This window comes from Psittacula echo, assembly GCF_963264785.1.
Source record: "Psittacula echo genome assembly, chromosome: 10".
NCBI lineage: Eukaryota > Metazoa > Chordata > Aves > Psittaciformes > Psittacidae > Psittacula > Psittacula echo.
In genome coordinates, this window is record NC_137741.1 from 5,777,205 (window position 1) to 5,802,492 (window position 25,288).

At 41.4% G+C, this 25,288-nt stretch overlaps 1 protein-coding gene across 1 annotated transcript in view; it reads left to right on the forward strand.

Annotated features, from left to right (window-relative positions):
* The window catches only part of LOC308225381 (little elongation complex subunit 2-like), a gene marked incomplete at its 5' end in the record, with an annotated part of 64,239 nt that overhangs the window by 22,516 nt on the left and 16,435 nt on the right, over positions 1-25,288 (forward strand). Inside the window, 5 exon segments of the mRNA XM_080626237.1 lie at positions 243-327; positions 419-469; positions 1,528-1,756; positions 1,758-1,787; positions 22,635-22,694. Coding sequence (XP_080482363.1) covers positions 243-327; positions 419-469; positions 1,528-1,756; positions 1,758-1,787; positions 22,635-22,694 — 455 coding nt within the window.

Genomic DNA, 25,288 nt, shown 5'->3' on the forward strand with positions numbered 1-25,288 from the left:
AGATGTGCTGGAATCATGGGCATCTCCCTTATTGAGAAAGCCCAAATACAGACGTCTGTACTGCAAGTGGCTGGATATTTTACTTTCTGATATTGTGCAACACTCATAAATACTTTCCACTGTTCTGTGCTGTAAAAGAACAAAAGGTTTTTATTCCTTTTAAAATGCATTAGGTTGCAAATTATGGCTTTGTATTTTTGCTCTTCTATTTTTAGTGTATTAATGCAATTAATATTTTTCAGGCCATATTGATGCTTTTACATCAAAGCTTATTATGCTAGAAAAGATTTCTCCAGAAACCTTAAGGGAAAAAGTTGAATTGATAAAGTGAGTATTTTTAGTAGGTGTTTTCCAATGAATCTGAAACTCTCATAAGCCTCACAAGTTACTACTTTTGTCATTGTTTTCTTCTTTACAGGCCTGCAAATTCATTGAATATACTTCATCATATTTTGAAGAAAGTGTCTGAGTAAGTGCTCCATTCTTGTTCATTGTGTTTGTGTGCAACATTACCTAGCATGTCCTAGTTCTTTTGTAGAATGCTTGTCTAGTCTTTGGTTTTCATTTCTTCAGATACATGAAATGTTTTACAGATTCTTTTAGGTCTAGCATGGCATAATGCAGTGCTGTGTAAAAAAGTGTGTTTAGGATTACATGTTTTGTATAAATGATGAAAAAGAATAAGAACTTGATTTTTCTGAACCACTTAAGAAAAGAGACTCAACATATCTGAGCTGATGAAACAGTTCACAGGAGTGAGCTTTAATACTATGTGTGTGGACTGGCATTTAAAATTTGGACTTCTAGGTTTTGTTAGTCTTGTTGCTTAATCTGCAGAAATAATACTGTTTGTGTTCCCTTCTGCTCAGCTTGACTTACAACAGCATAGGTCTTTCTAGAACGTTGCAGCCTTTCTCTTGCTCTTTTCTGTATTTAGCTACTTCAAGGCTTTCTGACTGCAGACTTCTTGCACTGTGTATGAAGCCTCTTAATTTGAACTACTGTTTTGTTTGAACAAACTTCAAAGTTTGAAACTTTGAAGAGTTTTCCCATACTTAAGAATTTGTGTAGCTTTGTGATTTGGGGCTCAGATTTTTGATACGGACGGTTGACATTTATCTTCCAGAAAGCCTGTTTAATCCTGTGTGCATGTAAAGCACACCTGTGCTTTGTGTCTGTGTCCACATATGCATTATGCTTTGTAAGGTGCTGGTTAAAGGATTAGTTTGCCAAATATGAGTAGTTTATAGTGTATGCTTAACTATTTTGTTGAATATCATGGCAATCTGTACACTGGTGATAAATTAGTACGTTATGAACACATTATAAACACATGAATCAGTATGTATTTATTGATACAGTTTAATTCATGCTTTTTTGTCCATGACCTTTTTAGAAAACACGGACTGATAAGTAAACATCTGGAGATGTTTCTTTTGCATGGAGAATTTAGCAGCTTTTCTGATCAAATTAAACAAAACAAAAACATTTAAATAGTATTTTTCATTTTGAACTTTATCTTTCTAGTTTGCAGGAGGGCTCTTACTTACTGACTCATGCTGCAGGAGATTCATCAGTTGCAATTTACAAGAGTTCACTTGACAAGATGACAAGAGCATCATATAACTTACATAAAGCTCATTGTGATCTGCCCACTGTACCTGCCACTCTTTCAGTCCCATGGGTGCCACTAGATCCCAGCCTCCCTTTACCCTATCACATCAGTCATGGAAGAGTTCCATGCACCTTTCCACCTGCACCCCAGGAACCCATGTGGAAACAGGTCAGTAGTTGTCTTGATGGAAAAGCAGATTAGCAGTTTTTGTTGCTGTTGTTTTTTTAATAGAATAGGAATTATGATGGGAAGAAGAATGAATTGTCTGCATCTTAAGAAGCTTTTGATAGAAATTTTGTGGAAATTTTTTAGGAATATAGCCTGCTTTGTAATTTCTGCTGTTGAAGAAGTGATGCTTTGGAAATTTCCCAGAGATCCCACTGTCAGCTCTAGCATTATGAACATGTAGTACAACACTTCAGAAGTAAGAAGTTTCTCAAGCATTATTTTTCTTTAGCATAGATTTACACATTTATGTAAAAGCCACATGCTAACTATGTCTAGCTTAGTGGACAATTAAATGCTTTTTAGGCCAAGTTTACATGTTTTAGCCATATCCTGACTTCATAAGAGGTAAAATAGAGTTCCTCATTACCTCATAAACTTCAGTTTCTGCCAGAGGAAATGCAGGTGTGTAGGCAAGAAAGGTGGCAGGAAGAGAAAGTGTGGCCTCTGAGCCTGGCTGGAATGACAAGGAGGAGAAGGCAGTTTTCTGAAGGTAGTTGTACATGCTTGTGCTTAATACAGATTGAAGATTATTAATTCTAGTTTGTTTGGCGGGGTTTGATTATTTCTTCTTCTTTCTTCATTTGTGTCTAGATGACTGGGGCGAAAGGACAGTCTGACACACCCTATGAGGGAAAGCCAGTAGCTATGGAAACAAAAGGCAATCCTGCTAAGCCTGCTAGAAATGAAGGTGTGGCTGCAAAGAAGCTGAGGAGAAATTACTGCAAACAAAGAATGATGAAGAAAAAGTGGAAAATGAAGAACAACAAAATGCAGCCGAAGTAGGAATAGCTGAACCATGCTGTGATAAATATGGCCTGGAATAGGACGGGACAAAACAAAAAATCTGAGGCTTTCTTGCAGCTTCAAAGGAGCCAGAACAAACTGGCAGGGGAAGTGGCTCCATAGCTGAGACATTCTGTAAACATTTAACCCTTTCTTACCTCAGTGGACACATTTCTAGTGAAAATGTCAAATTCAGTCAGAGGAAAAAAGAGGAAGTGTCTGCAGCTTTGGTTAGGGAACAAAAATATCTTTGGTTGGTCTCATGATTTTTGTAGTAAAACTATGACCTGAAGAATGAAGGAGTGGTTGATAGCAATATCTAATACCATGTAACAACAAAAAAATAACTTTTCAGCTTTCTTAATTCTTCCAGAATCACTATAGATTTTTATTCTGACACATTTTAACATTATGTTTTACTTTGTGTAATATGTATAAAGGGAACAACTTGGATTTAGTGACTTAATCCTTTTAACACACAGTGTCTACCACTTTTAAATTACATTAATAAATCAAAAATACATATTCTTTTTAGGATGGTGTAACAAATGAGGTTTAGCAAACAAAATCTGTATTTATTTGAATAGTACATGCCATAAATTTGCACTAGGAAACTTGGGATTACAGCTAGACAGGTAAAAATAGGTATTTTTATGCTTTCCCAAAGTAATTTCCAAAAATTGTTTGGCTTCTGGTGTGTCCTCAAAAATGAGTATTGCAGTTATTTACTGTATTAGTGAATGGCTGTAGCCTAAATCTCATATTAAATTGCACATCGTGTCCCTGCCCATGGGATAGGTGATTGCACATGGTGTCCCTCACAAGAATAGTTAGGGTTAGGGTTAAGGTCCTTTCCAACCCTGACTATTCTGTGATTCTATGCAGTGGTACTTACGTAAGGTATTAAGGTTTGTTTGGAGGAACAAGTGATAGGATCAAGGCCTTGGTCAGTGTCGCAAAAACCCAACCAGACTATGCTGTGCATCAGCAATTTCCTCCAAATTTAGAGCCAAACTGACAGAGTAAAGTTAGGAAAAGGGAATACTTACTGTCTATGAAAAGGCCAAGCAATGTGATGACATGCAGTTTCCTGCTGAATATCAGTTGTGTGGAACAATTAAAGCCATTTTGAATGTTGGGATGTAACCATGTTGCATTGTGTGATGTATAACTAACATGATTGCTTGTGAGGGAAGGTTTCTTTGCGTTACAGCTGTTTTCTGGTACGTATTTTCAGTGTTTCATCAAACAGAATTTCAACAGAAACAGTCTTTGAAACTGAGGCTCAAAAATGATATTCACTGTCATCACTTGTGCTTTGTATTTGTTTTCTGGATTTCTGCCTATATTGTCCTCTATTAAAAGTATTGCATTTAGAAAAGCACACAAATTCTTGAAAGCGGTAAGAATGAGTTCAGTAAATTCTTTCCCTTTTTTTTTTTTTTTTTTTGTCTTTTAAACAACAAAACCAACTATTTTAAAATGTCTGAGCCAGGTTTTGTTTGGATGATGTTCTGGAGAGCTGTTGGTGTGGACTAACTGCTTAAATAAGAAACAAAGGCCTTAAAGATGATCTTCCAAGTCTTTTGTTTGGACAAGGAAGTTACCAAGTACACACATCTGATCAAGTATTCTTCTGCTCACTGGGGCTTGACATGACACATTTTAATGTCATGAAAGTAAAAATAAGGGATTCAGATTGTTTACTGAGGTATATCTGTTGTATAGTCCTGAAGACGGCTGAGGTTTGGTTTTGTTTGGTTAGGGTTTTTTAAAAGGAGACTTAAACAATGAATGTATATTAAACTGTTCTTTATGAAATACAAGGCATTTTCCTCACCCTAACCCTCACCACACTCACTGTTAAATATATTTATAGTATTATTCAGTTTATTCTTTTTTTGGCCACTGTTTCTTTTCACTGCAGTGATACACTAATGATGTGCTGAACTGGCATAGAGCTGTTTGCGAATGACAAGTCCTTCTGATTCAAAAGCCTCAAAGCACTTAGTGACCTCTCTTAATAGGAGTATTTTAGTTATGAGTCATTTCTGCCAGGTACCAAGGTCTGTGTGGTAATTTAAGGGATTTTCAGTTTGCCTGTATAAAAACTTTTGCCAGACTCATGTGGAATGTAGTTTCTTGTTGCAGTTTTGCATGTTAGAAATGTATGGTTTAGTTGCCTATATATCTGTATGCCTAAAAGACTTGCGTCTTTCTCTTAATAGTACACTGTTATACTACACTAGTGTACTGTTAATGATAGTTTACTAATTGTAGTTTTTTATCTGTTTAGGGAATCGGGAGTTTGTATACAATTTTAATTCACTGTTATATTTTATTTTGTCATTCTCTTTTGGGCTACGTTGGAATGAAGCAAATTGCTCTGAGATGACGATTTACTTGTTCGAAAGACTCTGGTTTTGTTCTTGTACCATGAGTGGTGTACCAAGGTGTACTCTATTGATATTTGCATCTAAAAATCTGGGGTTTTTTCCATGTAAAACCTATTTAAAGCAGTGATAGGAGGACAGGACAAAAGGGAAAGCGTGTTTATTTCAGGTGGTAACATCTGAAATTTTAAACAAATGGTTGAATCAGAATAATTGGTAAAAAAATACTTCAGTAAAGTCAGAGAATGTGCTGGTGAGGAGGTGCTAGATTGCTGGTTCTGTGTAGACTGCTCCTCAAGTTACATCTGCCTGTGGAGGAAAAAGAAGGAATACAGAGGAGCCTAACTGTTGTGATGCCACCAAAGTATAAATTCCTAAATGTAATACAGACTGTAAAGCTATGAGAACCAGGAAACTGCAGCTGAAGGAGAGTGGCTGGGCCTGGATCTTACTCTCCAGGTAATTGTTGCTCTACAGCGAACTAGTGCTGATCTTTTTTATGGCCTCAAGCGACTCAGTTTGGGGAAGAAAATCCACAGATCTCACATCCATGAGGGCCACGAGGATGATCAGGGGGCTGGAGCACCTCTTTTATGAAGACAGGATGAGAAAATTGGGGCTGTTCAGAACAGCCTGGAGAAGAAAAGGCTGCGTGGAGACCTCATAGCAGCCTTCCAGTGTTGTAAGAGGCCTACAAGGATGCTGGGGAGGGACTCTTCATCAGGGACTGTTGTGATAGGACAAGGGGTGATGGGTTCAAACTTAAACAAAGAAAATTCAAGTTAGATATAAGGAAGAAATTCTTTACTGTGAGGGTGATGAGGCGCTGGCATAAGCTGCCCAGAGAAGTGGTGAATGCTCCATCCCTGGCAGTGTTCAAGGCCAGGTTGGACAGAGCCTTGGGTGACGTGCTTTAGTGTGAGGTGTCCCTGTCCATGGCGGGGGGTTGGAACTTGATCTTAAGGTCCTTTCCAACCCAAACCATTCTACGATTCTGTCATCCTGTAATTTCAGTCCTGTAATTTCAGCCTTCAGCTCTGTGTTTGGAATGCATTGTATGTGTCCAAGTTGCAATTTATATGGCTTGATTTTAAATGTAATTACTACTTTTTGTCAGTCTTGTAAGAATATCTTTTAAATCTTCATTTGGAGCACATGGTTAGAGGTAACTTGCAGAAGCTTCTGGTTATACTTTTGCTTCTGGTTATACTTTTTTTTTTTGCTTTATGTAGGTTTACCTTGTTGTATAGGGGGAAGTATGTGCTGTCCTGTCTTTCAGAACAGGAAACTAAATGCCAGAGAACTGGTTAGACTGATTCCACAGGGATCTCTGTACTCAGTTCTCTCAGCTTTTCAGTGTGGATGTTTGCAGTCCTGTGCTAATGGAGCAGCCTGTGCTGCTGCTTAGGGTTATCTTATGGGTGTAGGACTTTCTTTGCTAAGTCCCATGCCATTCTTGTTGGCCCACTCATGCAGCCTGTCTTGAGTCTCTGGACTGTGGCTCATCTGTCCAGTTAACTACATCTTCTCCCCATTTGATGTCATCTGCAAACTTGGTGAAAGTTCATTCCATTGTGTTATCCAGATGACTTTTAAGAATACTGGGTAGTTCTGGACACAGTATCAACCCCTGAGAAGCTCTGTTCATGACAAACTCAACTGCTAGTTCAGCTCTCAGGCACTAACCACTTCACTGAAAATGGAAGAAATTCTCTGAGAATATATTGGCTTTCCATGCAGTGTAAGATCACTGATACTGCATCTGGTTCTCCCTGTTCACTAGTATTTGTTAAGAGATTAAATTGATAGCTTTGTATCATGTTCAGGCTGTTTGAAGTTAGTTTTGGAGGGGGCCTTCTTACTTGGCATTTGAGATTACTGGTTGACATACATGCAAAACCATAAGACTTTATCAGTTCTTTATATTAGCATGAATAATGAGTTAGTGGTTGTGAAATCTAACTTTTCTTTATTTCTGCTTTAATAAGTGTTTTCAAACTATATGCACTAATGAATCATGAACTGTGTATGTTCCCATATGTGACGGGCTAAACCCGTCATTTCTTTTCTTTATTCTTTATTTCTGCTTTATTTCTGCTTTAATAAGTGTTTTCAAACTATATGCACTAATGAATCATGAACTGTGTATGTTCCCATATGTGACGGGCTAAACCTCTTCACCTTCTCTGTTTGACAGCAAAACTTTTTAGGGGTACAGTAGACACTATGTAAAATGTTAAGAATAGATTTACTATGGTTTTCTGCTCTCTCTCCTAGTGTAGTTTAGTGGCTGGAGGAACTGGGACCAAGTGACCAGACACCCATTCCATGCTGGCAGTGGGGAGCTGCCAACAGCAAGGGACTGTCTAACCTCATGCAGTGAAGTTCAGTAGCAGACATTGAAGAGGTACTTTTTCTCATCTGCTTTGCTTGACCTGTATTTTAAATAGCAGCTTGTTTCTAAACCAACATAAGACTCAGTTCAGAAGTGGTCTTTAAAAGCGTTTACTGCTGACCTCCATGTAAGCTGCATTAACTTTTACTAGTAGATGGAGCATTTTCAGTATCTCCCCCTGTTTGAGCATGACTGGCTGTATAATCTTCTTAGATGCTTCTCCAAGAAGTTTCATAACTAAGCTCCCTCTTTCATAACAAAATGCAGCCTTTCTGTTCTGTTAGTCTTGCTTCCCCTAAGGTCTGCTCCTACCACAGCTGCTGCTGTAGTGCATTCATGCTGTGGTTTTAAAGGAATGATGCAGCATAAGCTGGTCTTGCTGAGATTCCCCAGCTCTTCTCATGTCACTTCTTCCTCCTGGTATACTTTTAGAGAAGTATACCAGAAAAAGAAGTATACCAGAAGAGAGAAGAGCATAAGGATTTTCTGTAAATAAATTTGTAAAACATCCATGTTAATAATCAGTATAGCCAAATTCTCTCTAGTATCAATGCTTCTGGTGTATTTATCAGAAACTATTTAAAAGCATCTATGAATAAAGTGAGAATATTTGTGCAGAACTTCATTTAATCACTGAAAATCAGATTTGGTGTCATGGTGCAACCTTGAAAATAATTCTAGTCTGTTCATGATTCTCATTGCAGACTTTAAAATGTGTTTATCCCATAGTTGAGTGAACACCATGAATGCCATCCCATGCCAGGCCTGCTGCAATTGATGGTTCACTACGTTCAAAAGCTCCACCTACCAAATCTTTGCACAAGCAATTCAAAACAAAGACCAGAAGAATGCAGAAAGATTCTAACTGATGTAAGTCACTCGTCAGTCTGTCTCATGTGGGCTGTGCTGCCTTGCAGACAGGCACTTCAGCAAATATTTTGATAGTCTGATTAAATTTGAGCTTAAAAAGAGGGTAAGAAGTAGCTGTCAGAACCCCATTGCTGCTTATTCCCTCTGCTGAGCAGGTCATGTAGCTGTGTGAAAAGCTACCTCAGCAGTCAGAATCCATTTATTTCAAAACCATGTAGTTAACCATCCAGTACTGCAGTTGTACAGTTCTGTTCTCTGATTGATAACCTCGTGCAACTCTGAATATTCTTTGTTAATAGCAAGAGTAATAAAATATACCAAGATATAGTTACTGCATAGCCACACATGCTACTTTGAACAGGTTTTTGTGGTCATTTCCAAATTAATAAATGCTCACATCACAGCTGAAATTCTTTGGCTTCTTTGTGGGTAACCTAAGCAGAATGCACAGTAAGATTGATTAGACTGATGTTTTTAATCCAAAAGCAGCACATTTAGGTTAAGAAACCTGGAAAGAATATTGTAGTGACACTATCTCTTGAGAAGGAAGAGATTTGTGGGTCAGCTGACCAATCATAGACCTGTCACAACAGCCTTTTTTTTGTTTGTATTTTTTCCTAATAGCAAGCAGTAAATTTGTATGAATCAAGAAGTTTGTTTCCTGCCTTCTTCAGGGACTGTATTTCATACAACATCAGCTTTATCAAAAGAATGCATTATCTTCCATTTATAGGTTTTCTACTAGCCCAAATAGACAAACTGAGCAAATACTGAACACATTTCTTTGGCTTTTAAATGCCTATGTTTTCATGGTATTCTGTGTGTGTGCATGTGTCAGGCTGTGGCTTAAATTTGGGGATCCAGCTTTTTATCCTGGCAAAACCCTCCTGAAGGCTTTAGCCTCTGTCTCCACAGGAAAGATGACAGCCATCAGTCTCTCCATGTCTGTTCTTGCTGATCAGTCAGCTAGACTTCCACTCCTTTGCTCTGCTGTTTTGAGCTCAGTTATTCTGTACATGCTGTACACTGCCTGCTCACTATTGTCTTAACGACTTCCTGGATGATTGTAGCATTAGGAAAATAAACCTTAGCGTTGAGGACCTGCTTGAAAATTATCTGTGGCTGTGCACTACAGGCTTTTGTTTCATGTCCTACAACATTAAATATTGTTTCCCTGTGTGAGCTCTAGCTACTAGCATGCTGGAGACAGCAGTGAAAGTTACCCAGCTTGAGTAGAAGTGTTTCCTGAAGGCTTATTTGAAACTAAACATTAATGAAAATGTTAAGTATTGCATGTACTCCTTCATGCTAAAACAATAGGCTGTTAATATGTTTTTGTGACTCATTAAAGGAAGAGATCTCTGGTTTTAGAATTCAAACTGTGCGTCTGACCTGGAAAAGCAAGTCTTTACTTGCCTGGCAGAAACAAGTCTCTTCATAACAGCCATTCTCTTTCACTCAGTCCACAGCTTTTTTTTGAAGTCAAGTTGATTTGCCTTAAATTTTATCTAAAGCTGTAAGATGCCACTAGAAAGAGCTAAAAAAGACATCAGTGTTGACAGTCATTTTAATCAAGAAACTGTCACATTCCTTTGTGTTGCAAGGCATCATTTGTTCCAGCTAGTACCTCAGCTGAGCCTAATTAGCTAATGAATATCAGATCATGTAAGAACTTGCTCAAAATCATAAGTACTTTATGTTGTTTTGTACTAAACCGGGGTTGATATGTTTTAAAACAAACAAAATCCACACTATTTCACAATATCATTGATCTTAATTGAAATTTTACAGCTGCGTTCCAGATTGCTGGAGTATTAGTATGCTGATTCCTGTCAGTGAACTGTAATCTGTAAGTGGTTTTTAAATTCATTTTCATGGGCTATCTCAGAGGTGGCATGATATTAAATAAAAAGGACATATTTCTTGCAGTATGCAGTTACTAGCCTGCAGAGCTACCATAGGAAGCTGTTGCTTAAGGATTTTTAGAGTAACTTCAGATGGTGCTCCATCAGATTCCTGGAAACTTTCAGAATTGCTCCCCAAGATTCTCAGGGACATATTTAAGGTGTGACAGCCTCCCCTATACTTTTGCAGAGGCCAGGACGTTAATTCAAACCATGGGATTGTTTGTGTTGTGAGTCACCGAAGTGGAAAAAGCTCATAAGGATGGGAAACAATGAAGCTGGAGACTCGGTCTTGCATGAAACCTTTTAACACTGTTCCTTGGAAAAATTCCCTGAAGGCTTTTGGCAGCTTCCATCTTTTGTAGCTTTTTTTTGCCTTCTGGCAAGACAGGCCAAACTCTAGTGATTATTCATGCTGGTCTGTTCTGGATGATGTCAGGGGCTCCTATGTGCACTGGTAATATTTCCTACCGGGTTTTCCAGTGTGCTTGCAGTCTGGTGAACGTTACTGTGGAGCTGGCAGCTGTGATCGTTTAAGCTCTGTGTCATCTAAATGGGTTCAGAATCTCTTTTAATGCTTTAATATCTACTGGTAGTCTGTTTATGCTAGCAGTACTGTGCTGATATTGCTGGGAAAGCTGGACTCACAGTGGCTTTGAGATGTGTCTTTTTAACTTGTTAGTGTACATAGGAGTAAAAACAGCACAGTACCTAGATTCAGATGAAACTGCAACTCTGACCTGAAGTAGATTGAACAGTGCTTGAAGTGCTTATTCATGATAACCTGAGAACAGAAAGTAAAGTTACCTTCTTTAATGTCTGACAATGCTTTGTGGCCCTTGTTTTGTCTCAGATTGCATGATTTTGGGGTAAAAAAGGCTGCTGGCTATAAAGCAGGGCATCAGGATGTTCCCAAGGCACTGAGGAATCCACGGAAAGGCAGTCACACTCGTAGTGACTGTTTGTTTGTATATCCTGTGACTGTTTCATTCAGTGTAAGGACGCTGAGTTTATTCATGCCACCGATACCAGCACAAGGGATTTGGCAGTGTGTTTCATTTCTGTTTATTACGTATCTAGGCGACCTCTCCTACTCACACACCAGATGATTACTTCTGCGAGCCACACTGAAAAACCAAAATGCTAGTGACTCACATTTTAGCTTAGAAATGGAATTGAACTCCAGACACTGTTAATACTCGTGATGTATGTATTCCAGAGGAATTGCTTTTCTGTTCTTTGGTACACATGTATCTGAATTGCTGGTTTACCATTTGTTCATGACATATATTCCTCATTGGATCTCTGTGTCACTTGAATACGTGTACCTCTCTGGCTTACTCCAGTTAGCATGCCATACAGTAGGAGAGAAGATGGAATAGACTGCACTGAGTTTTGAGGGGAAAAAGCCTACTGCAACTTTGAAGTTGCAGGCCTGTGTTGTTTTAGCTGTGTCAGCTAAATGAGAGTTACAAAGGATCTTGCTTCCTTCTGAATTATCTTGACAGAGCATAGATAATTCCCCGTTTTCTGTTAAAGTGGACAGCCAGTGCAATGAGATTTTGCCATGGTGACTCAAACTTTACGGGTTTTGGCAATGGGTACTGACTTTAATTAGTCTGCGTATGTGCCCTGAGACATCTTGCCTTGTTATAAACTTCTGCTGAAGGAGTATCTTTGAGTCCTATAACTACAGTCTCAGCTAGTATTTTCCCTTGTTACTTCCTTGTCTTGGTTTGGACACGAAGTCACCCAGGCATTGGTTCTTCGTGGAGGCAAGCTCCTTGTGCCCTAAGCTCAGAGTGGAAGGATTCACTGAGATTGTGAGATAAAAGGAGAAGGACAATAGTGTTATTTATACTGGTGATGAGGAAAGTATTTGAAAAGAAATTAGAGTTCAAACTAAGATTATGGTCAGACATGCATGAAAGTGGCAGAGGAGGGATGCTGAACAACAGAGAGAAATCAATTTGCAGATAATACAGAGTTGCAAAGTAGCTGAAGACAAATCCAGTGGTAAAACAGTATCAAGATATAAAAGGAGACTTTCGGAAGTCATATGCAAGATGCAGCCAACTGGTGGGAGACAGAGGTGGATGTTTTACTAGCCATTACAAGTATTTACTGTCAGGTTGTAATGTGTAAAGCACTTTGAGAGTCTACATGGGAAGTAACTAGAACATAATGCCTGTCATGTCTTTGTTACTACGATTGCTAAAATAGATCCTTTAAACAAGGTTATATCAGCTTTCATGTAATGTAGACTTCGTATGAAACAGATCAGGATAAACTGGAAACTATTTGATGAGTCTAATTTATTACTGTATGTTGATGAAGTAATTTATGTTTTTAGCATTTTCTTTAGCAGATGCAATAGGCTTTGCCCTAAAGAGTTAATAGTCAAAAGACAGGACCTAATCAGAAGGCAACAATCTAAGGTCACACATCAAACCATAACTCTGCCAGGCATACAGTCCTGGTGTCCAGTTTCTAACCTGGATGCCCTATTCTTAAGCATACTGCCTCTCTGAACCCAGTCTGAACTAGCAAATGCCACCTTATACAATGCTTTGTTTGTAAAATACAAACATAACAAAATATTAGGAGATCTGGCTAACACACAACATAACATCATTCCACACTTGAGTCAAGCTCTTTAAAAAGGATTATTTCAAATAAACAATTTCTGAGTGGAGAATAACATTTGTTCAGGAATGCGCATGTAGTGTAGGAATGAGATTGTGTAGACAGAATTGGTTCGAGGGCTTAGGTTGTTAGGTGGAGCACATAACAAGATGTCTGATATTGATTAGACAAAAGATGGCATTCTATTCTAATTCTGATATTCTATTATTCAAAAACATATATTGGAATTACAGTTCTGTGAGACGTAATCATTGTGGACGTCAACGAAAATATTGCATTCCCTATAAACACACAACCCCCTCCCCCAACACCACTTTCAGTGTTCAGAGTTTTACTAATGTGGTCTAGGTGTGCTTTTAGGAATCCTTCCTCCTTTCTTCATAATAACTGGCCAGGTTGTTGGCCCCTGGGAACTCAACTAGCATAACTTTTAAGTTATACTTAACTTGCTCTGTCACCTGTGATTACTCTTAAGTGCTAATAACAAATCTACATGAATTTGTATCATGGAAGCTCCCAAATTAGACCAAATAATACAAGTGCAAAAATAGTTAACGCCCAGAGGTCTGCCTGATCCATACGTTAATTGGAATGGAATTTGTACTATCCTCTTGCAACATAGCACATTGAGGGAGGCAACATAACACAGAGGCTCAGCCACATCTAGAGCCGCACCAGAAAGTCCTTCGTCCTGATTACTTTTTTTTATTCTGAATAAAGAATAAAGTTTAAGTAGGCAATAGACATTGACAAGATTGTGGCCTTCATCACTCCACTGCTAATGCATCTTTAATTCTTTGTAGACAGCATCCTGAAAAAGCATGAGCAAGATCTGTGTGGACAAAGGAGCCAAACAATCAGGGACAGAAGTGAGGGAAAAATCTACTGAGACCTGGAGTGACCCTGTATGCATTGGTGTTATTGCAGATAGACAGTTTGGGTCAGAGGGAAACAAATGTAATATTCAAGTTAAACACATCAAGCCTCCAGTAGTGTAGCATAAGGCGAAGATAATGACAAGAAAAGTCAAAGGTTTTGGTGAGGTGGAAGACAATGGTATATTGAATTGAAAGATTTCCCTCCAGGAAAGAAATTAACTTAGTGTCAAGCAATATTAAGTGGTAACAAAAGAATGGGAGAATTTGCAATAGCCATGTCAGTGATGTGAGAGAAACTGGACCTACAGCATGTCCATAGGGTATAGGATGAACCACAGTGAGCTGTCAGAAGGGAAGAATGGAAAGTTGGCACAATTACATCTGTTTTTTCATGCACAGGACTCTGGGGAGCTCCAGTCGACACAAGTGCACCCCCTTTGATTTCTGTGGTCAGCATGCAGGAAGCCAGAGAGCACAAATAGATCATTGCAGCTGAAGTACTTGATGGTTATTTGAAATATGACCACCTTTGCAGATATTTTAAGAGGAGGTGGGGAGTAAGTAATGTGAAAACTAATTGAAAACCTTTCTTGGCACTGCTTTATTTTGCAGGCTAGTTGCAGCATGTTTCTTCCAGTAAATTGTCTGTGATGCAGGCACAGAGAAACACTGGGCTTGTCATTAGCGCAGTCCTTGTCCCAGCCGTTTGTCCAGCCTCATGCTCACACTAGGTATTTTAATGTAGTGCTCAGGAGCCGTGGTCAGAACCCCTTATGACAAGGGTTGAACAAACCCTCCAGGCTTTGGGTAAATCTTCAGGAGTAACTCCTGTAACGTAACAGGCTTATGTCTCATTATAAAAAACAATCCAGGCACTTGACTGCTGTTCTCCCATTGAATTAATTTCCTTTCCCTGTTTGGCAGGTAACAGAAGTCTTTCCTATTTGCAGTCTGACTGCTGCCTTCTTCAACTCACTGGCTTTGCAGAGGTTTTTCTTAAAGGTATGAAGAATTTGTCATGTTTCTATGGGCAGGATCAGGTATTGGGGGATGGCTGGTTGGTCTGCAGAAAGTGTTAATGTGTTTTCTGTTGTTCATACTACTTGGATTCCCCAACTGGTACAAGTGCCTTTGATGTCAGTTGACCTACATAAGCAGAGAGCAATTGAGGGAATTCATAATGTTTGAATATGATGTTTATACCTTCAAGACTCTGGATATGGTTGTTCTTTTTCTTCTTATTGTCAGTCTTTTTTCTTTTGAAATCACTTCAACAGTCCCTGAAGCTTGTGTAAGTTCAGAGAGGCTGCTGTCTGTTCTAAACTGAGGTGAATGTGTGATTCTGAGATTGAATAATTGATGATGAAGTTGAATATTAGAGACAACATTTCTGAAGTTGTTGGAAGTGCCGTAAAATCTTTGTGCTGCAATTAAAGTGGCTATAATGATAATAGTCCACTTGATATCAAAGCTTTTGCAAACTGTTCATATGAAGATCTGGTTAGCAGAAATCAGTGGTGGCACAGGAGCTACTTCAAATCTTAAGAAGTATTGAGTTACTAAAAGGAGAACAGTTTTCTAAGGATATGGGAACAGTAGTGTCATTGGAACAGTCTGCAGTAGAGGACTGAAAGATAAATGGACCAGTTAAGCTCTAAACTCATTAATGTGTGACTCAGCAGATTTTGTACAAGAATGCAACGTGTGTCGGCAATACATTACACATGTGAATGCACTGTTTTCAGCTGAGGGTGTTGTGGTTATGCTTCTCTGCTTTTGCGTTAAGAATGTTTGACAAGAGATGGTAAAAAATCTCTCCCGGAGGGATTGTGCATCCATTAGTAGGCAAATTGGCTGCCTGGCTTCTGCTCAGCTGCTTATCCTATTTAAAGCTCCTAAGCATTACTGCAGGATGGAAGGGCTTTTACTTCTAGGACTGTAAGTGGGTTTGATCTGTGAATCACCTTTCAAAGTTGAAGTTACAAGTGATTTTTTTTTTTTTTCTAAGAAACCTGAAAAGCAGGGGGAAGTTTTCTGTTTAACTGTCAAGACACTGCTTGAAGCGGGATACCTAAGACTTAATTTTAAAGCCAGGCTCATTAATACAGAGAAATAACTCCAGTGGCCTTGCCAAAACTAAAGTAATACTGGCGCTGATGTTCTCTGACCAAATGCTGTTGCACAATGTGCGTTTTCCAATGGCTGTCCCCTTCAATGTTACTTCTGTGTATTCAGGAAACGGCAATTAACATTGTTTTCACCTTCTGCAATGACTAGTTCACCAGTTCGTCTGTTGCCTCCATGTTTGAAGTCTAGTGTAGGATTTCTTAATGTTTCTCTCTTTTTGTATCTCCGATCTTGTTTCATCCCAGCAATTGTTTTGTCCCTCGGACCATATTCTTGTGTCTCTCTCTTGTTTGCCTGCTTTTGCCATCACTGTTTTTATGCACCTAGCCAAGCCTGAAACTTTCTTACCCTGTTTTTCTGCTAGATGTCTCTGTGCCTAAAAAAACCCTTGTAGCAGAGGCAAATCTCTTTGCAGAATCAAAGCCACTCTGTGACAACATACTTTTGAAAGGACTACCTAAAGGTATTCACCTGCAGGGGATTGAAAAAGCCACACTGAAATTACAGGAATAACAGCATGTACTGGGAAAGGGGGATGCTGGCTTTTTATCAGCAGTGAATTGGCTGTGCTGCTGTGCTGGAGCAGTATTCTGAAGTGAGCCAACTGCAGATCTTTTGCAAATACTTTTTCCTTTCTAACTATATCATGCTTTTGTTGCCATCTGACACCTGGGCTTCAGTCACTTATTCTTCAGCAGTCAGACTGGCAGAAGTTTTTATTTCCCCTGTTCCCTTCTGGGTGTGGTGTGGCCTGTTTGGGTCATCTGAGCATAGTTCGGTGAGCTGCAGAGCTTGTGTCTGTCTTCTAGTGTTATTGCTTGTGGCATATGTCATAGAACCAGTAGGTTGGAAAAGACTTTTAAGATCATCAAGTCCAACCATTCCCCCAGCACTGCCAAGTCCACCACTAAACCATGTCATTGAGGGCCTTGTCTACACGGTTTGTGAACACTTCTGGGACAGTGATTCCAGCACTGCCCTGGGCAGCCTGTTCCAATGCCTGAGCACCCTTTTGGGGAAGAATTTGTTCCTAATATCCAGTCTAAACCTTCCCTGTCACAGCTTGAGGCCGTTTCCTCTTGTACTGTCACTTGTAACTTGGGAGCAGAGAATAGCCCCCTCCTGGCTCCATGCTCCTTTCAGGCAGTTGTGAGGAGCAATAAGGTCCCCCCTGAGCCTTCTCTTCTCCAGACTAAACCCCCCCAGGTCCCTCAGCCGTTCCCCATCACACTTGTGCTCCAGGCTCTGCACCAGCTCCGTTGCCCTTCTCTGGCCCTGCTCCAGCACCTCAATGTCTCTCTTGTAGTGAGGGGCCCAGAACTGAACACAGGTTTTCAGGTGCAGTTTCATCAGTGCCCAGTACAGGGGGATGATCATTGCCCCAGTCCTGCTGGCCAGACTATTGCTGATACAGGCCAGGATGCTGTTGGCCTTCTTGGCTACCTGGTCACAAGCTGGCTTATGTTCAGCAGCCATCAATCAGCACCCCCAGGTCCTTTTCTGCTCATCATTCAGAAAAAACTGAATGGCATCTTACAGCTCAGACACATACTGCGCTCTGAGCCCTGACTGTTAAGTACTGTCGGTGCGAAGCGCTCTTAGCCGTAGCCGCAGTGAACTGGGCTCACTGTGCCAGAGCCCAGGGGCGAGAGGGTGCCGTTCTAACGGGTGACAGCGAATGCCCAGCTCAGTGGGGTCAGGGCGGCTGTGCGTACAGCGGGGCTGGGGAGCGACGGCAGATCCGACCCCTGCACCCCAGGCCGCTGTTACCGGTGTCCCTCCGGGGCTATCGGGGCCGGGGCTGTGCGGGGCACGGTGCGGAGGACGCGGCTGCTCCTGCCCGTCCTTTGGCCACCCCGTCCCTCTCCCGTCCCTGCGGCGAGAGGCGGGCGCGGCCGGGTGAGTCAGCGCCGAGACGCGGGGAAGGGGGGGGCGCCGGGGCGGGCAGGACCCGCCTGGCCCTTTAAAACCCCGCCCGAGCCGCTGCGGGCAGCAGCAGCCACCGGAGCCGTCGTTAGAGTCGCGCTGCTTGCCCTGGCCAGGTGAGCCCGCGCCCGGCAGCGCGCAGCGGAGCGGGGTGAGGCAGCAGCAGCAGCCGCCCCTCGGGGCTGCGGGCGGGCGCGGGCGGTGGCTGGGTGCGGCCGCTGCCTTCCTGCGACCCGCGCTCTTGTCTTCCTTCTCGTCCTCCGGCGCTGCGCGCCCGGTAGTTACTGCTCTGTGCTCGGCTTCACGTCGGAGCGGAGGCCTCTGAGGGCGAGGCTGCCCTCGGGAAGCTTCATGCCGCCGCAGCACCTCTGGGTGTGGCGGCAGCGCTCAGGGGAAGAGGAACCGCTCCCAAGCTCGGTCAAACTTCCCCACATACTCTTTTCTTGTCGCGGAGGTGCACGGAGGCTCAGCTGGGTTAACTATGGTAGAGTACGTTCGCTTTTCAGCCCGGAGCCTCGAAGCGACGCGGCTGTTACGCGCCGGGCGGTGAAGGCAAGCCTCGCCCGGCTGCGGGCCCCGTGCGTCGGGCTCGGCCTGGGGCTACGGCCCCTGCCCTCCTTCCCGGGCGCGGCCGCTGGCAGTGCTGCAGCCGCTGGCACGGGCACAAGAGAAGCCCTTGCGCAGGCAGTGTTCCGGGTAGGCAGGGATCCCCGAGTTTGGCCTTCGATCGCACCCGCGGCGTGTCACTGGGGCCCCTGTGCGGTTCCCCGCTCTCAGAACCAGGCTTGGCTGGGCGCGGCTGTCCCACCCTGCCTCGTCTGTGAGCAGGATTGCTGAGATGTTGCCGCTGCTTTGTGAGTCAGCCTGGGCACCACTTCCCCCTCGTCGAGAGAGGAGGGGAGACGGGGCAAAGGAATGTGGCCGTGTATTGTAACTGGAAGAAAAGTAAAATGATTTCAGATAGTCATGCAGAAGTAGGTTGTGTTCTTACAGATGTCAGCTTTAATTCTGATTGATGCTAGTTGTTTTTATGTTCATATTCAAATGCCGTATCTGTTCAGAGATGCTCAGAATCCAACATACAGGTCAAGAGTGAAAGGATCTTTTGGAACCCAGAGGTTCCCTTGAGTGATCCATCCGTAGGTGTGCTTGCCTTCTGTTGGTGGAGCTACTTGTCATAAGTAGTCCTTGTGAGTATTTTTTCCATTAGCTAATGTATCAAATGGTTTACCTTGATAAAGTGGTTTTCCTGTGAAGTCCCAGAAGTGAGAATAACTTGAATAAGGAGAAATAAAAGTTCTTCATTTTGTATGTGCATAGCATCTTCCTGGAACGGAACATCCCAGGCTATTAGCAGAGTCTGTGGAAGAGAATGGGTAAAGTATGTTTGTGGTACAAAGGGGTTTGAAATCCTTTCCTTTAGAACTGATGTTTTCTCCAAGTAGTGAGTGGTTTTCAGTGTTCTGCTGAACCTTGTCCCAGGTGATCTAGGGGAGATATGGTACGTGCAGTTGGTTAGCACTGTATATAAGTGAATGTGCGTCCTTATTTCATGTACAGCAGGTACTGACATCTTCCTCACTCTCCCTCCTCTCCTCTGTTGCACCATGCCCTAGGATTTGGAGACCTGACATAAACGGCCTCCAAGTGAAAGAGTTTCCATTCTCTCATTCCGGGGATGCCGTTTCCTTGGCTCAGATGTCTGGGGAACACCCATTGCTCAATCTCTGTCTATGAATATATAATAAGTGCTGCTTAAAATGCTAACTCTGCTTATTGAGCACTGTGATTGCTTGTGCATACCTGACACTTTTTGGATGGCTCACATGGGTGTTTTCTGCTCTAACGTGTGGGAGCTGCCTCTGGGAACCGAGATATGGGACTGGTTTTGAACACATGCTTTTCTGTCACCAAACAGTTATGGAAATAAGGTACTGAATATAGACTAGGCCCAGTGTAACAACAGGTTTGCACATCAGTAATTAATTACTGTGGGAGTCAAGTTCAAAACAGATGCTATTTCTTTTAGTAGAGCAACATTATGATTCAGGTTTACGTCATGTGGATTTAGGAGGAAAACTGGTTGTAGAAACTTACCTTAGGGTATTGAAGTATTAGTTTACACCTGGAAGGTAGAGATTGACTCCTTTGCAGTTTAAGGAAGAACAAGTTAGTGCAAGTATTTTCTGTTTACATGTTCGGACCCTCCCAGAACTTGTCTAAAACTACATCAGATAAAATCAGTCCCTCAGAGAACAGCGAGAGTCTGTTCTCAGACATGAGTGCCTTACAAAGCAGGGTGTGACAAGAGATGCATTTGTTCTCCCAGTAAATATCTTTCTCTGCAAAGCTTCTTGCAAAACCTCCCGGTTTTTACTTTTGCCAGCTTGCTGCTGATGACTGGTTGGTCACTGTAAGCATTGTTGTGTGCTGATGGTATGAACCTCCCAGTTCCAGCTCAAGGGAGGGTGTGATAGTTCTGTTCCTGGACTCTGTTCAAGTTTTTTGCTCCAACAAGCCTGATTCAGTGTTGTTTTTAATTGATTTAGAAGCAGGAGTGTTGCAAAAAGCTGTTCCGTGGCTGTTTTGTGAAAGATTATGCTGTAGTTGCTTTGCTTCAGTTTTCACTGGTGTTTTTCAGTTCTTTCTGACAAGCAAGACTAAAGAACTCAAGTTGCTCATCTTTGTACTGATTGTAATGCTGTCAGAGTACAAAGGTTTCATTGTTAGGTACTTCATTTTATTAAGAGTAAACATTAAGGATTTCATGACTCAGTAATGCATCATCCCTCTCTAACCAGCATGGTTAATAGTGCCAGTAACAGGTAGCAGCCTGTTACAATTCTGTAGCCAGTCTTTAAAGGGCTGGATTGGATTTTTGCTCCAAAAAAGATTAATCTCAAATAAATTGATGCATGACTGATTTTCATTCTTTGTCTTATTTTTCTCTTTCCCTGGGATCTTAATTTTCCCTTGAAGTAAAGTTACTTTTGTTACTTACACCCAGGCTGCTTCGGAAGATGAAAGGTTTTCTTTCTGTATCCTGACGAAAGGTGTGATTACAGCAGTTAGACTACAAAAGCCATCTAATTGTGTTTCTACATTTTATTCTCATAACACTTGCTATACCACTAAAAGTAAGGATTTCTCTGCTGTCTACGGGTACAGTATGTTTATGGAAGATAAAACAAAAAATAAACACTTGTTCTGTAGTTTTAACCAGATCCCAGTGGTTAAGAAACTGTTTCCAATTCTGTGCTGGTTCTCTGAGCTGTTGGTTTCAGACTGGTCACGGGGTGGAGAGGAGTTTGGTTTGCCTGGGAAGTGTGCCCCAGTGGCTTGTACTGCTTGCCTGGGAGAGCCCCAGCACCACCAGAACAGAGACTGATGGAGAATAAAAGAAGAATCTGACAACCAGTTGCAAGGCCATGCCCAGGCCTGGCTGCACAGTTGCTGGGAGTTGGCTCGCAGAGTGTGGGAGCTGGACTTGGGGAACTGGTGACAGCAGTGAAACCAGTGCAGTTTTGGTTCCAGGCTCAGTTACCAATCGGTGCAATGTCAGTGGCCTTGAGGTGTTGCTGTCTTTTGTTTCCTACCTCTCATCAAGCTAACACTTCACTTTGGATAATGCTCTCCACAGCTTGATCGTGGAGTTCCTGAGAAACGAGGTTTAACTTCCAATGGCAAAATAATACTTGCTCCAGGTACCAACCTGGCTGACTAGAAGCAAATGTAAGTGGCAGTGTCTGCCCTTTCAGTAGAGGAATTTTTGAGAGTACAGTTTTGGGAATATATCAGGCCTCTTAAATATTGCCTTTGGCTTATAACATTTGGAAAAAAATTCCTACTTTGTTGAGAGACCCTTCCAATAAAAGAGTAACACAGCTCTGCCAAACTTCCCTGGCCAGAAACCAGAGCTGAAAAAAGGCAGTGCCTTGCAACATAAGCATATCACATCAGTGTTCATTTCTGCAGTGCGTATAGTCTGTCTCAGGGTTGGGGTTTTCCCTATTCTTTCTGTATGTTAGCAAGATGTTGTTATGCAGGTTCTGGCAATGGAGCAATGATCATAGAATCACAGAATGGTTTGGGTTGGAAAGGACCTAAAGATCCAGTTCCAACCCCCTGCCACAGGTAGGGACACCTTCCACTAGACCAGGTTGCTCAAAGCCCTTTCCAGCCTGGATTATTGATGATGGGTGATGTTGATTATCTTGCCTCAATGGCTCTTACTTTTGGAGCTATCATTTTAAGAGAGTCCTTGTTACGTAGTATCTGACAGCCTTGTTACTAGCTGGTGTTTGAAGCTTGTCTTGTGATCCTTAACTACTGGGGAGCCACTACAAAACCATATGCTATTAAAGGCATTTGTAGCCTGTGTCCAGGATTAAACACCATTATGACTTTATACAATGTCTGCATTAGTATCAATAGTTCCAATGTATTTTAAGAGTACTTGAGGAATCAAGCATCTGATTTAAATGCTACTACTTTTTTGCTGCATTTTGGCTTTGAGCTTGACCAGGATATAATGTTTCTGCACAGTTTTCCTGGTAGTGAGTTTTAAGCTTAGTTGATTCTAAGGTAGAGATTCTCCACTTCCTAAGTGTAAGTATTTAAAATGCAGAAGAAATGCATTTTTTAGGCATAAAGGTAACTTTTTATTGTACAATGGAATTAAAACCTCTCACTGTTGCATTATTACTGGTGGCGTGGCTTGGAAACCCTTAAAACTGCTTTCTTGCTTGGGATTAGCAGGTTCATTGGGCTGTGTCACTTTCAGTGCTGCAGCCTTTTGGGACTGTGTAACACGTTGATGGAGTTGTAAATACATTTACAAGTCTATTTGTTTTATTTCTTTTTCTCCAGCATTCTTTCAAGATGTCTACTGTCCATGAAATTTTAAGCAAGCTCAGCCTTGAAGGAGATGTAAGTATTATTATCTAAGCAAGGAAAGTTTGGTTTACCTAACTGGCACATCTTGGTTTTTTCGCAAGACTCTCTACCATCATATGTACTGAACTGTGCAGTTTACAAGATCCACACACCTCTTCTACTTAAACTGGCATTAACCTGAAACCTAGTCAGCAGTGATCAGTTTTCAGCCACAAAGCAGCCATAAACCATAGGACAATTATTTGAGGTGACTGGTAAATGAAAGATCTTCAAACCGGCCAGCAGCATGAGCAATGTTGGTGTGCTGGGCAATATGAGAGAGATCACAGGACAGACTGAATGGCTATTTCACATCTATGGTCTCTCTTTCTTCCAAAGGAATAAGTGAGTTAAGGATGATAAGAGGAGATGGAAATGTGTTTGGGTTTGATGACATCTTTTGAGTTTTCATCCCTCTTCCGCCCTATCTCCCCTCCCCATTAAAAATGGAGGAATGCAGAACATTACTTAATAGGAATGAAAATGTGTGGCATCTTATTCCTGTAGTAGTTGTCATCAAAACCAAACTACCTCTGGAAAAAACTTATTTTCTCAAACTACTTGTCTCATTTTTTGTTTTGAAAAGTGTGAAGACTCTTGGTTTTGATCCTGCATTTTCCACCACATCACAACTTGCTTCATGGTTTTATTGGAATACCAGAAAGCCACACTATGATTTCTTCTGTTGCAGCATTAGATGGTGGGATTCCCAGTGTAGTGTCAAGATACCATATCATGAATTCGTTATTCTGTGATTGTCACAGAAGAGGAAGTAAATCCTATCCACACGTTATTTCATCATGTTACTTATAAACTTGCTATACTTTTAAATTCTGTAGCCAGGAACTCCAGATCTGAGGTCAGTACAAGCAAACTTTTTGCCTATTTTTAACTTGTTGTGAAATAAATTATGCCATATGATGTTAGTGCAAGAGCTCTTGCAAAAAAGTGGCTAATGCACTGTAGGTAAATAGCAAAGCTGATTTTGTACTGCAAAAGCAATCAGCCCTTCAGATTTCTTGGCCACGTTTGTTTCAATGGAGAATTACTGGAATATTATTTGAGGTATCTGTTCTCAAGGGCAGAAATTTTTCTTCCATGGTGCTTGTGAGTAGTTGCAGAAGTGCAGTTGGAATCCTGCTCCATTGATGTCAGAAATCCTGCCATACAATGTAAGAAATACCAGGGGGCTGGTTTGTTCTGTGGATCCTAAGTTGGAAGCCAGAATCACGTAGTGGCTATTCTGCATAAAGGATATGCCCAGTTCCCCCAAGCAATGATTCAGCAGATTCAGTGATGTTAAACACAGTACTTCAACCACCCATTTACAGAATGGTTGCAGCTGAACCTAAGCCCTGTCTTGTGCAATAAAGAATTCTTGTGTTCTGCCTCAGTGGTGTAGTGATTGATTTGTTTCAAGATGAAGAAACTGGGAAATCAGTTGGAAAAAGTCTTGTCTGGAAACATGGTACCAGTACTGTACGTTTCCTCTGTCACAGGACAGAGGGAAAGCTGGCTCTCAAATTGCAGATATGCTGTGTGTTTTGTCAAGAGTACAAGATCATCTTACAGTAAAACACTCTGTCCAGATGACTCAGAAAATATATGGAGCTTTGGATGGGTGGAAGGAGGGGTACCCAACTCTGCTTAGCTCACCAGGTGGCTTGCTTCAGCTAATCGAGAGTGCTAGTTAGTTAGATAACGTGCCACAGGATTGTGTCTACTCATGCGCTTTAGTTTAGGAGTCTTCCAGGCACACAGATTTCTCCTACGCGACACTGCACATCTGCAGTTCCTGTTAGCAATTTGATCTGCTAACAGGAAAGGCTATGTTTTGTGGTATGGCTGAGGGCCAAACTGGGACCATTTTTCTAGAATTGAGGCCATGGTAAGAGGCAAAAGAAGGAATGATTCAGTTTATTGGTGCTTTTTTGACTTCTCCACAGCATAACACAGACTGTCTCAAGAGAACAATGGTTGCTGTTGGAGGAATCTGTTTGGGACAGTGGGACCTCGATAGCATAGAGTCAAACGTAGTTAAAAAACATGGAATTTTTTAGTTAAAATTTGTCCTCTTTATAACAATTTGCCTGTAAAAAGATCCTCCAGGGATAATTAAGATAGCTTAGTTCTTTTGTGAACCTGACTTTGTGTTGGAGTTAAGGACTAAAACAAAAGTTTCCAGGGATCTCTAACAGGAAAGCTTAACTGTTAGTGCACTTAGGAAACAGCTCTGGCAATTTCAGTGTTGGTCACTAATGCCTTCCTGCCAGAGGTTAGGTCTCCAGTAAGTTCTGGCTTACTCATTGCTAATTCTCCATCTCCCTCTACTATTTTTAAATTCTAGTCTATAATCCAAAGTAAAGTATTGACTTCAAATCTGAAATACTTCAGACTTAAACTGTCTTTGGATTAGCTTTCTGTAGTCAATTTCCTTCAGATCTAGCCAGAAAACTCCACATCTTAGAAGCTTGAGGTTCAGTGAATAAACTTGGAATGTGTTAGGTTTTTTGCTGCAATAATATATCTATATGTATATTTTCCTTGTTATAAGCATGGTTGTGAGTGTATTTCAGGACAATACACAT